General features: G+C 47.3%; 1 protein-coding gene across 1 annotated transcript in view; it reads right to left on the bottom strand.

Moving 5' to 3' along the window:
- Positions 1-9,545, bottom strand: part of RPIA (ribose 5-phosphate isomerase A) — a gene marked incomplete at its 5' end in the record, with an annotated part of 32,223 nt that extends 22,678 nt beyond the window's left edge. The window contains 3 exons of the mRNA XM_079720600.1: positions 1,429-1,484; positions 3,635-3,695; positions 9,273-9,545. Of these exons, the coding sequence (XP_079576726.1) occupies positions 1,429-1,484; positions 3,635-3,695; positions 9,273-9,545 (390 nt within the window). The remainder of the gene's footprint in view (positions 1-1,428; positions 1,485-3,634; positions 3,696-9,272) is intronic.
- Between the last annotated feature and the right edge of the window lie 6,950 nt (positions 9,546-16,495).

Here is a 16,495-nt window from a genome sequence, read left to right as displayed (position 1 = left end):
CTGCACAGTTCAGCTGTAGCTTGGACATCACGATTCTGTAAACACTGAGTGAGGCCTCACAAAAACGTAACTGTAATGAAGACTGGGAGAAGGGTGTCTGACCTGGGAGAGCAAGGAGGGAAGAGATAACCGAATGCTCGTCTTCCCTGCATCCATTCAGCGTGGAATTATTACCTCAAGTTGAAAAAAAATTTTAAATGGCAAGAAAAGCATGTAGTTTCCAGACTTTGGAGCAAATACCCAATCAGCTAAAAGAGTTTTAAAAGTATGTCCATCTAAAGAGCAAGAAATGGTGGTGGTCAGGAGTCAGGGAGGGTGTGAAGGGAGTGTCTTATTTTTTAATAAAATGACTTGAATTATTTGCTTCTTCAATCTATGTGTATGTATAACTTTAATTAAAAATAAGCACCAATATCAAATAATTTTATTAAACAAAAAATAAAAATACTAGATGATCAAGTCACTTGGAAAAATCAGACACTTAGCTTTTTCAAGGGCAAGGCAACCCATCACAACCCCTCTGACTTTAAGAGCATCTCCTCAGAACATCAGGATTTCAAAAGCAAGAAAGGTCAGGCAAAACCACTCCTTTTCTAGCCTGAAGCAGGAATTATGGTATTGTCTTCAGTCCCCTGGGTGTCCGGGCAGCTTGTCAGAGCCTCCAAGAGATTTAACTTCAAAACAGCTCTGACAGCGTGCACGATCCTAACTTCCTATCCTGCCTACCTGGAATCCTTCCTCCACTCCCTCCTCTGACAGGTTGGGGCACACACCTGACACATCCTGCCTCCAGGACTGAGAGTTTCTTAAGACCTAGCTGTCCAAAACCATGTCCACAACATCACAGGAGCACAAATCACCAGCAATGCCAACCTTTAACCCCAATTCACAGGATCCCCGCGACGAAGCCAATGAGAGCCGACACACATACCCTCCCCACGACAGCCAGGTGAGGCATGGGGCTCTGTCTAGGCACCTCTCGTCCCTCCTTCCCTGAAGTCTACTATTCTCTTATCTCTCCCTGTATTTAAGTGGCTCCATGGCTTTCCTTCACCAGCCCCTACTATTTTATGGTGGAACAGCATTAGACATGGACTCACACTACTGTGCTTGCATTTCTAACACATCACTTAATGCCCTTTAGCCTCAGTTTTTTCATCTATAAACAGAGATAATATTCCTTGAGGATGGAGACCATGTGGTTATCTCTACATACTCCGTGGTGCCTAATACAAGATACGCTAAAATATTCACGTCTAAAACCATGCTTCCAAAGAGCAATCTCCAGTCAATCAACTGCTCTCCCACTCCTGGCTCTCTCGCCCCGAACAACCCTGGTACACACCCCAGAGCCACACCCTTATATCCTCAGGGACCCAGAAGATTCAGCGGCAACTGCCAAGGTGCAGAATGGAAAGCAGGACATACCTGGAAGGAAGTGGGGATACAGACGAGGTTCAGGTTCTCTTGTTTCACTCTTTCAGCTGTGGAGACAAAAGCCGCGTTGGTGGTTTTTCTCTCGCCTCTCCTTATTTTCCTTGTACTCACATGTGCTCGAATCCAACAGAAAAGGTCCAACCCCTCCCCCCACTGAAATGTCCCTTTCATTCTATGTCCCCACCCTTGCGGAAAAGTTGGTAAACGGCCTTCACAGGTCACTAGACAGGGACGAAAAAGCCTAAGGAGGTAAGTATTAACCACAGAAAGAGCAACGTCAGGGTTTGCTAGTATGTGCGTGGCAACATTCAAAGAATTCTGTACTCGTGAACTCTTCTAATCCAGTAACCCAAAGATAACGTACAAGTACTATCCCCACTTTACAGATGAGGAAACTGAGGCCCAGAGAGGCAAAGTAACTGGTACACAGTTAACAAACGGCAGAACTGGGATCTGATCCCAGGCAGTCTAGTGCCAGTCTTAACTACTTCCCTATATAGGCTTTTACAGAGAAAAGGTAGAATTTGACTTTTACAGTTAGTAAAAAAATATATAATCTTTTATAGACCCCAGGGGGTGGTTAAAGAGGGTTTATTTATTCACTTTGGATTTGTACCTTTCGGGAAAACTTGATTTAAACAAAAAGAAAAGTCTTGGGAATTCCCGGGCGGTCCAGAGGTTAGGACTCGGTGCTTTCACTACCCGGTCACGGGTTCAATCCCTGGTCAGGGAACTAAGATCCCACATGCCAATGGTGCGGCCAAAAAAACCCAAAAAACAAAAAGGAAAGTCTTAAGGGATGCAGACAAAGAACGTCTCCTGTCATTTCAGAAAACAAAGGATGTCGCAGCCATCACGCCCTCAGCCACTGCAGCTGCCCCCAGGGGGTGCACCCCTGAGAATTCAGGACGGAAAAAACAGGATACTGGCTCTAGATTAAGGTGCACATCAAAGGAATAATTTCATTGAGCCCAGACCCTTGCATCTTCCATACATAGGAAAGCACTACATTCATTAACTTGAGATGTCTGGTTTTTCTTTAATTAACTGTAATCTTTTGATGTTTGACTGCTCAGGGTTTTTTTGCAAAAACTCCTATATATCCTGGCTCCTCAACAGTCCCTCAGAGCTATCTGGGAGGCTGTACCCCAGGCTTAAGTCCTCAGTAACACCCCCAAATAAAACATAATTCTTGGGGAATTCTCTGGCGGTCCAATGGTTTAGGACTCTGCGCTTCCACTGCAGGGGGTGCAGGTTTGATCCCTGGTCGGGGAACTAAGATCCCACGTGCAACACAGCATGGCCAAAACACACACACACACACACACACACACACACACACACACCATAATTCTCAACTTTGAGGTTGTGCACTTTTTTTCAGTCGACAGGGAAAACCTGTCTTATTAAAAATTTCAAGTCTCCTTAATGACTGGGTGTACACCTTGGGAGATTCAGATGCCACTATTATGAAATCCACAGTAATCCCCCTGTGCCCTAAAATCCTTCACATACTCAGTGCTGAGGCAGAAAGGTGTGCAGCACTGAGGCTTTCAGAAGCCATCTCACCCGCACCACAACCATTCCTTGAAGACAAAGCATTCCTGGGCTTTGTCCCCTGAGCACAGCCCCTTGGCACCTACCAGAGGAGATCCACATTCAGGCAAGCCTCTCCTCTGGGCTCTGGTCTCACAAACAAGAGCAGGGCGGTCAAACCTGTCCAGCAGCCACCAGGGTTGATCATTCTTGAGCCTTTCCTGAGCCCAGAGACACCCAACTCAGAATGAAGTCGGCATCTGCAGAGCCAGCCACCAGCTGCAGGGTCACGGACAGGCCGAGCCTGCGCTGGCCTGGCCGACCTCGATTTGTTTGCTTGAGAAACCGCAGGCTTTAGAGGGTTTGCCTGCCTCGGGATCCATGAGGTCACACACACACACACCACTGATGACAATTAAGATTCTGTGGAGACCTCACCCTAAGCCAGGTCCTCACCCAGCTCAGCAGAGTAAACAAAGCCAGGACAACCCCAAATGTGGGTGAAGAGGCCCAAGAATCCCCCTCAGAGAAGAGCAGAAACGCTCACCTGACCACAGGCTCCACAAAGCTGGTGCCAAGCTGTGCCCTGCTTCCTCCCTCTCCTCTATGTCCCCACCCCATCACCCCACGCAAACGTCCAGGAGTCAGCCTGAAAACATACCTATTCGCTGCACAGCATGGACAATTGTAGAACCACTCCCAATTCCCAGCACTTGGTTATTCTGCAAAAAAAAAAAGGAGGGAAATCCAAAACTTATCAATACCGTGTTTTACTCCCTTCTCCAGCCCACTTCCTAGAGCTATAAAATTATTAGGAACAGCAATTCACCAACTTGGGTGCAAGGTACTGTGCCCACAGAAACATAATCACTGAACCTCAAAGCTGTACTATGTCCTGGTGCCCAGGGGCAATTTATCAGCAGAGCCCTCCTCCTTTCATCCCTGGCAATGATATCACCATTTCCTCCTGTGAAAAGATAAACTGAAGCCTATTAAAAATTTTAAGCATTTATTTCAGCAAAAATCAATGTGAATTGGGCAGCACTCAATCTAGCAGGCAGAAGGGAGCTCTGAGGAGCTGTACAAAATTAAGACTTTTATAGCAAGAAGCAAGTGGGGACAAGGAAGTTATATTGGGCAAAAAAGCAAGCTGGTTATTGTAAGGTTACTTCCCTTTAGGGGACGGCAGGGGTCTACCAGGCAGATGACCTCAATAGTGCTGATCAGGTGATTCCTGATTGACGGAGCTAAGATTCCATTTCCGGGAGAGCCAAAAGTGTAATTAGGTATTGTTTGGTGATGCGGGGCTTGGCATAAGCGACTCCATTTTGGGTCTGGTGTCTCATTTTTAACACTCCCTACCTCCTATCAACACAAAAGGTTTGGCTTATTTACAACGTACAGCAACTTAAGTCAGCCTCACAGAAATGGCCTGCAGATGAACGCTGAATGATTTTTGGCCATCCCCAGGAGCACGATCAGAAAGGAAAGACCCTAGGAGAAAAACAGAGCCTAGCTGAACGTTAAGAGCAGAAAACAGAGGTTTCTGGCTTCAGCGACTTTTCACACATGTCTAACATCTAAAAGAAGGGACTGACCACAGTCCCCATCAAGTTGGTGGCATCACAGCAAACCTCAGAGACACATCAAGCCTACCATCCAGAGCTCCAACCAAAGTCAACAGAAGAGAGTCTGAAGCAACCCTGAATAGCAAATCACATCAACTCTGTCCTACTGATCCCAAGGGGTCCTCATTTTGCACAAGCCTGCTTCAGAGAAAATGGGGAGAGGGTGAAGGCTTAGGTGGGAACATGAGAAATCGTCTTCGTCTGCCATATAGGAAGCCACACCTTGAGTACAAGGGAGAAGAAACAGGCATCACACTACTGAGCCTATCATCTTAAGAAAAGGGGGAAGGTACCTCAGAGTAGACCAGGGGCAGAGTAGGGGCCCAGCCAAGGTCAGTTAGACCACAAACAGCAAAACAAGGTCAGAGTACAAACAGTCAGGAACTAATGTGAAGCTTGGTTCCTAAGCAACTTCCTGGGAGTAATCTCCTGCCTGTTTAGGGCAAAACAGCTACAAGCCAAAGCTTAATATCATCTGTTAAGCACCTACCAAGAAGATTCATAAATGTTAATATAAGTCAAATCTCACAACAACCCCTTGTGACCTCAAGGCCCTTAGCCCCACTTTAGAGATGAATTCAACGCCCTAAGGAAAAATTTAAGACTTAGAAATGAGCAAGAGATTATTAGACACACTTTCAATGAAATGCCAGAATCTGCAGGTAGTATCTGATCCTACAGGGGTGTGTGCCTTTGCTCAAAGTTTCAAAGTCACCAAATAACACCAAGGGGCCTTAAAACAGAGCTTGTGCTAGGTCAGGATTTCACCTGTGATGATGCCCTCAAGAAGGCAATGCATCCAATAGCCATTTAGCTACTTGGGCAAACCTCAATAGCAAGGTCTTCAAGACCAGTAAATGCTACATCACAACACAAAATAGCTGAATATCAGGAAATGTACAAACCTTCAAGTAACAAGGAAATGTCTTGACTAGGTAGGCTCAACCTGACCTTCACACCCAACCTGAAGCTGTGAGCTCTAGCTATACAGTAATTCAACTGTCAGATTCCTCATTACCATACTCATGTCACCCAGCAGGAAGGTGGCACACAGATGAACCTGGGTGAGTCACAAAAGCTCTGTGCAAGGCTCCTCCCTTGGCTTTAGGAAGAGGCCAGGAATAGCACAGGCCTGCCAGGCCCAAAGCTCTTCAACGCTGTGGTCCTGCTACCTTGCAATCAAATGACTGGCCAAGAATCAGTGTACCAGCCAAAGCTAAACAGACGTGGCCCAACAGCAGGAGGCTACCAGGCAGGCTCTCCTGGAGGAGCAGCCTCCTCCTAATGGCAATACTTGACAACAGGTCATACGTGCAACATCACAACTTGGGTCACCTTGTCCAGCAGGGTCACCTCTTCTGTTGACCAACTGGAACCACTGCCCACCAACTCCTTCAAGCTAAGCCAGCCAAAAAGCTAAGCTCAGGCTCCAAAGAGAACAAACAAAGGAGGCTAGGGACCTTCAGGAGAGCGTGGCCTTGCATGGTGACCCATCCTGCAACAGGCACATCTGAGTCCCGGGTGGCTACCCAAAGGCTTCAGCTGAGAGCTCTCCAAGTTTTCCACCCACCCAGAAATGCAAGTAGTCACCAATGGACTAGGAACACCAATGGGCTAGGGAGATTCACCCCACAACCTCCCTATTTGTGTCCACACTCCACACAATTCATCAAGCATTTACTGGGAAGGCCCCACTGTGACCAACACTCAATGAAAATAAGGTTAACTACCCTCCAGAAGCTCACCCTTCAGGGAGCTGGGAGACACACATACACATAACTAGACCATAAAGACCCCTAAGCGGCATAAGGCACCTAAGAGGTATGGAGTGCTACAGAATTAAAGGGGAGAACTGCTTCCCCTACAAGGCTAAGGAAAAACTGAAAGGAAGAATGGCCTTTGAACCAAACCCTGAAGGACATATATGATTTTAAGAGGCAAAAGCAGCGGACAAGAAAAAGCACTCTTGGTCAAGGGTTGTGATACTAAAACACACACTCTATGCCAGTAGTCTGTCCTTTCAATGTTCTGGTACGTGGGAGAGAAGGGAGCAGAGAAAGAAACAAGACTGTGGGCTTAAGGACAAGAACCAGAGCCTCTTCTCTGTGTATCCCCTCCACCTCCCTCAGTACTGGTTTACAACAGATGCTCCTGATGTGTCTTATGGAGGTTAGGATGAGGCCACCCGAGGGGCACAGTGACAAGAGTAGATTAAAGCTTCAGAAGATGATAATGCACCACTTGGGTGGTCGACAGAGGGGACAAGATAAGGGCAACTGCAATCTTCTGGCCACGAGGAGAGCCTAAACCGGGAAAGTTGGCAGGTCAACAGGAAGGGTCAGTTCTAAGAACCTTCCAAAGGTGGAACCAACAGGACCTCGCACACAACCTAGCTTGATAAACTTACACAAGTGAGTATGAAACGGAGCAGGACCCTATGGGGTCCTCCCGTACAAATCCTTTCCGTGTCCTTCGTCTCCTGTTTGTAGGAAATAGGCTTCTTTCAGCCTCCTTGACCTCCCCTGAGTTCCAAAGGGCAGTTTCAAACAGTTGCTCATCAGGGAAGGAAGGGACTGCAGAAACAAAGGAGGAGCAGTCAAGAAACAATGGTGTTGCGACAGGCAAGGTCCCGGTTCCTCCTCAAGGAATATACAAAACAATACAACTCTGAGTTCTTGTACAGGAACTAAGGCCCCACCCAGGTGGAAGATGGTAAATTCAGGCTGGGCGCAAGACTTCAGGCTAACCATCACCCAGTTACCTCACCGTCAACCGATCAGAAGAAAGTCTGCACTCAGTGGAAGATAAGACTCTGAACCACCCCTCCCCAAATGATTAACTGCGATTAACTTCCCCTTTCTCCCCTGGAGTTGATTCTTGGAGTCCGCCTTCTCCCCAGGTTGCCGGCCTCCAGAATAAAGTAACCTTTTCTTTCCAACCAACACTTATCTTTGGAGGGGTGAGCGGCCAAACCTGAGTTGTGTAACAAGTAAACAATTTCAAGACACAAAGTGCTAATGGAAAACTTGGCCTTAGATGGAAAAAAGGATACACCCTGGAGAGAGCAGCTAAGCCTTGACAATGAGGTACGGGACTATGCTCAATCAACTTGTGGCTGTGAATTAAGTTTATGCTCAATAAACCTGTGGCTTTGAATTGAGTTATCTTGTCTGCAAAGTATCCAGGACCAGCCTCTCCTCCTCCCTTTAGCCACATTTCTGACCACCACACCTACTACCTACCTACACATAGTAGGCACTCAACAAATACCTGAAATGAATGAAACAAAGTTACAAAGCAGAAAATACAAAATTCAAGTAGTGCTGGCATCTCAGAAAAGAAGTTTGCAAAGGAAAGTGGGTGTAACAGACTGGGGTGAGTGCCCCCAAAAGGCCTATGAAGATCTCCCCAGGACTGCCTGGTAAACTTCATGCAATAATGTGGCCAGAATCCAGTGTTTTGCGGCTCTGGCCTAAGGTGGGAGCTTGCAAATTGAAATTTAACCAAATACATAATCTTACCGTCCCAATTTTGCAGCTGAGGCACGTGAATCCCAAAAGGAGAGCCAGATTACACATTTTACATTATCTCTGTGAATCCCCATAGAAAATCCTATTGCTAACCATACTATTAAACCAGAACAGAGCAGCTGTGTTACTGGTGGAAGGGCACTGGAACGGAAGTCACTCGGTTTGGGACCTGGAGGATTCTTGGTCATTCCTCCTACTGAACACGCTGAGCCAAAGGTTACCACACTCGCCCCTCCCACTTAGCCAGGCGGTGGGAGGATCAAACATCTATCTAGGCAAAATAACTTTGTACACGAAAGCATTACCAAATGTAAAGAATGAAGTAGCCTCACTAGAGAAAAGGGAACCTGATACCACTTTCCAGGAAGCAGAAAAGAAGGACTAAAAGTCAATAAAGTCAAGGAAACTCCACCTAAGGGCAGAGATACTCCACTTGGCCGCCGGTATTACAGTTAAGATAACTGACAGCAAATGCGCTCGGGTTAAAAGACTCCACCCAAGAGGACCACACCCGCAACACAGCAAACAAGTAGGGCCACGACCTCGCCCCGTAAGAGCTAAACATCTCCACATCCCGACCTTTAAGAAGAGGGTCCTCCAGACTTCAAGCGTCCACCCGAGCCCTGTCAAAAGGAGGAGGTTTAAAGCCTGGGTTTCTCCTTCGGCTCAGTCTCCTCTTCCCTCCAGCGAGTACACTCAGGAGCGGGTGCGCGCCCAGCTAAGCACTTTCCTGGAGTAAAATTTCAAAACACTTTTAAAATCAGCTCCCCACCGACTTCCCAGGGCAGTGAAGCGAGTGAAGACCTCTCGCAGTCCCAGTCTCTTATTTGTCGAAAAGGAAGCCACACGCTAAGTCCCTACTAACCCCACTCCAAACATCAGACGCACACCACCAGGCTCCACTTTGCAAACTTAGCTGGCCTGACAAGCAGTCTTTAGATAGCACAACTTTAGGGGACGCGGCCCCAACCGATTCCACATCTAAAAGGCCTTGAAGGAACAGGTCTCAAGGCGGGTAAAATGCGAACCCCCTCCCCTCTCACGCAGCCCCCTCCCTGCCAGGAACTAGGCGCACCCGGCAGTGCCCAGAGCGCGAGCCCATCAGGCCGAGCACGGGCGTCCCACGTCCTGAGCTGCTCACCCTCACGTGGTTCTCCACGGCCGCGCGGCCCGCCAGCTTCTTGGCCTCCTCGGCCTTGGACATCGTGGAGGGGGCCGGGCAGACGCTGTTAGCGTCCCCGCCAGCTGTACTTGTGCTGCCAGCGCCGAACTGCGCGCGTCCCGGCAACTGCACGTGGGAACCCGGAACGCCCCAGCTGTTCCCGCCTCCGCCAGAGGCCGCGCCCCCGGCCCGCCCGGGCAGCGGGGCCAGGACCCGCCCGTAGAGGGTGCTGAAGGGCCCGGGTCGCTGCATCCCGCCGCCCCGCTCCAGCCTCCGCCACGGTCCCGCCTCCCGCTCTGCCGGAAGTCTGGTAGCTGACGTACTAGGTCCGCGTCCGCTGCAGCACGAGGCTTCCTGGGAAATGTAGTTCTATGGCTTCATCGGCCTGAAGCCGTGCCCCAGCCTGGACTACCAGCCCCACAATGCTCCGCGACCGGGTTCGCAAATCTCGGCGACAGGCATTGGCGCAACGGCTTGTACCGCCCAAGTAGCCCCGGTGGGGTCAATCCTGGAGATTTTTCTCTTTGCCCCAGCATCTGAGAAGGGAGTGTTAGACTTGACCCTGTTGTTTTTTCTAGAACTAGGAACGTGGCGGTGGACGAGGCCTCAGGGCAGTCGCTCTTCTAGAGATGTCCTTTTGGGAGTGACTTCTCTAGACTGACGCCACAGGGAAACGCACCTGGGGGCTCCGGCTCCCACTTTAGTACATCCTTAGGGCACCCCCCCGCCCCCCACCGCAGGCCCAAGGCTGCAAATTAGAACGCCCAGCCTTAGATGTTGTTCTGCACTGGGCAGCGTTGGATGGCACGGTTTCCCTCCAGATGGAGCCTGGCTGGGAACATACGTGTGACCTGCAGAAACCCTGCAATACTTGTTGTCTTAAAAAGGGCTTTAACTGAACCTGACAGCTTTCTCTTTTCTTTTCTACCTGTAAAGTGTCTTGCTGTAGGTGTGGACGAAAAAAAAACGCACGATGTAAGAGCAGTGACTTTCAGTTTTATTCTGGGACCTTACTAGGGACTCTAGCCTGGGAGATAACCTCTCAGCTATGTGGAACTATTACGAAGAGATAGGGGAGGGGCCAGTATATTTATACATATGTATACATATATATGTATATGGATACATACGAATTTTTGATCTAGGAAATGTAGTTAAGCATACATTTTGGTAAAAGATGACTGCTAATAATTAAAAATACATATATTGAATATATCTCAAGTTAATGATTTTAGTGCTTTCTCAAATATGGGAAGATCCAAGAATCTAGGGTCATTGAAATTCTTCCTTAGATATGCATCTTAACTACCCAGGGGCCATGTATCCAAAACACAGAATGCTTCATACTGTTTTTCTTCATCCTGAATTCCCCTCAGGGTGCACTGTTGGTGGGGCAACTGCAGGATTGAGACTTAGCCCTTCGTGTAACTGGATGATGAGTGAGACTCTTTGTCCTTTTGTTTGTTTGTTTACAGAGGGAATAGGGAGGGTCAGAGAATTCTTATTGTCCCCATTTTACAGGTGAGAAAGCTATTGCTAACACCAGCCATATAAACTACTTAGAGGTCTTTGAAAAGCACTAGCCTTTGTGCTACTCCTCCATGTTGGTGGAATCCATTCTGTCTGCCATGAATTCATCTCCTTCAAAGTCACTTCAGGTCTTCTCCCTCTTCTGTGTGCAAGGCACCGGTAAAAGTTGTGTTATCGCCCTGGTCACCTGGATTCTCTTTGCCATGACCCCTGAGGCTGGCAGCCCCTGGACCTTCTGAAAGGAAAATCAAAATGAAGTCGGTAAGAGAGTTCTCTAAAATGGAGTCAGGAGGCCGTTGTGGAAGTGTGATTTATGCATATCTAAGCTGACCACTTTCTGTCTTAAAGCAGGCATTCAGAACATCTGCCAGAAGCTCAGGATACTTATCAGACCCTTACCCTAAAATAACTCCAGACAGCCTATCTACTTATTGGGACCCTTACCCTAAAATAACTCGTGACAGCCTATTCTTTCAGGACAAATATTTTCTTACCTGCATTCAGAGTCAATTACAATTCTTGCTAGACAGCTCTTATAACCTTGTGGTTTTGTCCGTATAAGCTCCTGGCTCTTTCTCTTCCCCAGAACACTCTTGAGTTTTACCTGAATCTGTGTCTCCCGAATTGCAATTCTTAAGACCCCAAATAAAGCTCTTTCTGCTTGACAGCCTCGAAACTGATCCCACTACAATCGCCCACCCATAGTTCAACCACCTCCACCTTGGCCTGCAGGAGGAAAAGTTATTTGAGGTGATACTTGAATCCTACGTTTTAGGCAGAATTTGGAAATTAGCGCAAAGTTCTGGCTAAGATGCAGGAAAAAAGAAAAATACTTGGATCTTCACTACAGTTGGTCTCTACAAACTTGTGGCCTCTCCTGCATCCTCTTGGGGGCAGTCTCCCCCACTTCAGATTTCTCCATCAAAAGGTTACTGGAGCAAATATCAGTGCCAATCTCTGCTTTACCCACCTCACTCCCCACCGCCCCCAGCTACCCCCAGTCTCCAGCATTTGAACTGGGACTTCCCACCATCTTGATTGCTCTGCCTGTCTGTCTGCCCCTCTCTGCACTGCCAGCTCCATCTTATTCTTTAGACTCAGCTGAAATCCACCTCCTCAGAGAAGTCCTCCTGACTACCCTATCTATATTGGGTTCCCACCCACCCATCCTCTATCACTTTACCAGTGTTTCCTTTCATTCATAGAACTTTCCTTGATTATTTATGTTTACTTGGTTTTGTATTTGTTTGTCATCTGTCCTCTCTAGAAAATAATGTTCTGGGAGTTCCCTGGCAGTCCAGTGGTTAGGACTTCGGCACTTTCACTGCCATGGCCCTGGGTTCAATCCCTGGTCGGGGAACTAAGATCCTGCAAGCTGTGTGGCATGGCCAATAATAATAATAATAATAATATTTCTGGGAAGAGGGAATTTGCTTTTTTTCCTCTACAGTATCCTCCGTGTGTCTGACATGTAGATGGTCCATAACAAATACCTAAAGCATGACTGGATAACAGAGACATTTCATGCTTAACCCCACACTTCACCTTCAGCTGTACAGAATTTCAATTCCTGCACACATGCTCTTAACTCCATGTCTTGGAAAACACTGTACTCTTCTCTCAGATGTTCCTAAGGTCTCCACTCTTGTGCATATTACTCTGTAACCCTGAACCCCACTGCTACCGGGGTTGGCTGCGCTTCGACTCACCTCTACCCTCTCTGTGATAGTCCACCTTGCTCTATTCATGTGACTGTCTCTCTCAAAATATTGTGAGACTGTGTGTGTCTCTTGATAGCACAGACAGTCTATTCCTCATAGAATATTTTGGGAGTAAGCAGTGTTCTAAAAGGTCCACCTGTCTGTGCCTCTTTTTGTTTTGTTTTTTTCTTTCTTGTCTCTCTTCTCTCCATCTTGCAATCATTTCTCATTCCTGCCTTCACTTTTAACCCTTCTCCTTAGGTCTGCCAACGGTACCCAGTGACTCTCACGGCCAATCTGAAATTCCACTGGCGGCTCTTGGGGCTGAGATTATGCTGAGCCTTAGTATAGTTCGAGTATCGTGTTCCTATGACACTTTGCATTTGCATATGTATTAACAGTGCCAGGCATCATGCTAAATGCTTTGCGGATGTTATCACATTTAATTTTAACAACTCCAAGTGAGTACTCTTATCCCCATTGTTCAGATAAGACATGAAAGAAGTCCTGACTGACCCAAGGTCACACTGCTCATAGGTGAAGCTGGGCTGCAAACCTTCAGTGACTCTAGGATCAAACTTTGATCTAACAGAATCACCTGGATGGATGTGTATTAATTGCCTTCCCACACACAATATAGCCCTAAACTTTGTATAAACACAGGTAATGTTTTTTCTCCTTAAAGTCACAAGTAATAGCAACGGGCCTTAAGACAAAATAGTTAATAAGGGAAAAAAGGAAGGAAAAACTCTATAAATGAAGAAGTAGTAACTGAAGGGAAGTCCAAGTTTTGGCTGCTGGACCACTTTCAGGGTCTCACAGAGGGGAGATCAATCTGTGTTATAATCTTAACAAACCACCAAAAATTCTATTTCTTTCTAGAATACTCACACTGGAAAGAACCACATGGGGCTCATTTTCCCCTCTTTCATGGGCCCTAATATCCTTGGAAAAGAGTTTTCAGGGACAGAATGAAGGATCACAGAGCCCATTTTCCAACACTGTTATTGATAGTGAGAGGGAGGGCCTTGAGCACCTCGCCTCCCTGATGGCTCCAGTGTGGTCCAGTCTGAGAGGAAACAAGGCACCTTGGCCACTCCCTCAATCCCAGGATGTAGGCTCCCCCAGGGAGACACACAGCCAGCATGCGTGCCTGCCTGGGCTTCAGTAAAGCAAGGAAAACTCTCTCCCTCCCCACTTCCCCACCTCCCTTTCCACTCCCTTCTCCCTCTTTTTCTTCAGTGTGTTCATTGGGAAGGGGACTCCCAGGGAAGACTGTACAGATGCTGGAATGGACTTGAGGATCCTGACAGAGACTGGCGTGGGGCTAGCTCAAATACACCTCAGGCTAGAGTCCAGATTCCCCTAGTTTTATTCAGGAGTTAGACTAATTTAGAAGTAGGTACTCAAGCTCACACTCTCTTAGCATCCAACTCTCACAACCTTAGAATGGGCCTTTGGAGCCTCAACTTGTGGCCTGACTTCCTTCATCTCCTTTCCACAAGAACAGCTTTATTGCCTACTAATAATTTTGACTGAGATTTAAAGCCTTGGAAGAGAATGAGACCTTGTTATTTCTGATGGTCTAGTGATCAAAATGAGCCGTGGTTAATATACCAGAGTTCTGACCTTGCTAGACACTTAGCACTAGAAGGAAGCATAGAGCAGGCCGTTTACCAAAAGCAAGTCTTCCTTCTGGTTGACCACATGGTCCAACAATATGTATAGGACAATTTCTTACTGTTGTGTGAAGCCATTCCTTGCGTAAGGATCAAGCTGCGTTTTGAAATCTTTACAGCAATGGTTGTCAACTCGGAGTGATTTTGTGCCCCCCACCAGGGGACATTTGCCAATATCTGGAGACATTTTTTTGTTTTGTTTTGTTTTGTTTTTGTGGTACGTGGGCCTCTCACTGCTGTGGCCTCTCCCGTTGCGGAGCAAAGCCTCCGGACACGCAGACTCAGCGGCCATGACTCATGGGCCCAGCCACTCTGCGGCATGTGCGATCTTCCCGGACCGGGGCACGAACCCGTGTCCCCTGCATCGGCAGGCGGACTCTCAACCACTGCTCCACCAGGGAAGCCCTAAAGTTAATTTTTAAGTGATCTTTTAATTGTTTGGCAAAATGCAGTGTAACAGCCTGAATTCATGCTTTGGAGCCAGGAAGAATTGTGCGGTACCCATTATTTTCTTGTTTAATCTCGGAGTAATGTCTTAACCTCTCTGAGTATCCATTTCATCACCTGTAAAATAGATATAATACTATCCATATTACAAGGTTGTTGTGAGGTGAAGAAATTTATATAGAATGTTTAGTTCACGTTCAGTATGCCACAGATTTTAGTTTTCTTTATCTTTTCCTTTATCCCATTATGAGATTTCTTATATAAAAGAATTCAAAAATCATTAAAACATTTGTCAGGTTTCTCTATTTTAGTGGTTAGAAATATAGTCATAGAATTGGGACTTGCCCAGCCCTTACCTTTCCTTCAGGAATTCTATGCCCAATAAATTCACCCAACACAGGAATTGTGGTTTACCAGGGAACAATGCTAAGAGTTACCACCAGGTGGCAGACCATCCTCTTTATTGAAAGATCAATTTGGTCACCAGAGGTGATGGTAACCCGCTACATTTCCACTATGAAGTCTTGTTCTGTTTACTGCTGTGAAGAATTTCTGGAACAGCCCAGTTTCTCCAGATTTTCTGGCCCTGAGATTTTGAATATGATCCAACCCTGTACTCAGTTAAACTTGGTTCAACAGTATATCAAGTATTTATCAAGCTCATATGACAGATAACTGTGTGAAGGGCTGAGGGACCAGAGCCGTAGGCTGTATGGCACTGTTGCTTTTAGATTGTGTGTGTGCGTGTGTGTGTGTGTGTGTTTATTGCAAGGTGGTTTTCCATCAAATCCTCCTATATGAATCACACAAGGTGTTGCAAAAAGCCTTTGTTCTACTTTGCACCCAAACTGCTATGGCCTGGGCAAAGCTAGAAAGGATAAGACCAAGTGGGCAAAAGTGATTCAGTTGGATTTCAAACCAACTACTGTACCTTCTCAAAATATCTGGGGTCATAGGGTAAACAATCTGTCCCAGTTTTCCCAGGACTTTCCCAGCTTTAGATCTGAAAATCCCACATCCCATGAAAGCCCTCAGTTCCGGGCAAAATGGAATGGTTGCATCCCCTACCTGGGGATGACCTTGCTCTTCTTCCTAGTCTGAGGGGATTTCAGAGTGACCTTTTCCTGGGTTGCCACTAAGCCTGGCTTGTCATGAGGCCTGCCAACCAGGATTCCACGACTAGCTGTCAGGTAGACCTAAATCCATCCTGTGCACCCTGGGGTGGTGTCCCCCTGCAAATCTGAGTCAGCAAGGCCTGGGGAAATATAATCAAGTCCAAGGAAGGCCACTCTGAGGACACAGCAGCTGAACTAAGCCCCACATTGAGAGGAAGCAGCGATGCAAAGTCTGGGGGAAAGGCTTGCAGACAGAGAGCAAATGCCAAGACCCTGAGGCAGGGAGAAATTTAAAGTGTTGGTGGAATGACAATACACTCTGTGTGGTTGGAGGAGAGTGAAAAGGGGAAGGAGGGTAGGAGGTGAGTGTGTCAGGTGGGCAGGGCCAGGTCAGGTGTGGTCTTACGGGCCTTGGTGCAGAGTTTGTATTTTATTCTTAGTAAAAAGAAGCCATTGGAGGGTCTTGGAGTGGCGGGGAGCACATCATACAGTTCTTGCTGCAAAACAGATCACCCTGGCTGCTGTGGGCAGAGTGGAGAGCACTGGGGAGGCGCCCACTGTTTGCATTAACTCATAGTGTCAGACTGGCAAGAACCCCCGTGCCATCACCTGAGGGTCCAGGGTGTGGGACAAGGGAAGAAGGCCGCCACCAAGACAGCTTCAACCAGAATGTCACCCCACTTTCCCAAGCCCAGCTTTGTAGCTAAGAAGAAGCTCAGGCACTCAGCCTC

The sequence above is a fragment of the Hyperoodon ampullatus genome (genome assembly GCF_949752795.1).
Source record: "Hyperoodon ampullatus genome assembly, chromosome: 15".
Classification (NCBI taxonomy): domain Eukaryota; kingdom Metazoa; phylum Chordata; class Mammalia; order Artiodactyla; family Ziphiidae; genus Hyperoodon; species Hyperoodon ampullatus.
Note: the sequence above shows the minus strand (reverse complement) of the source record. Positions and strands in the feature narration are given on the sequence as shown.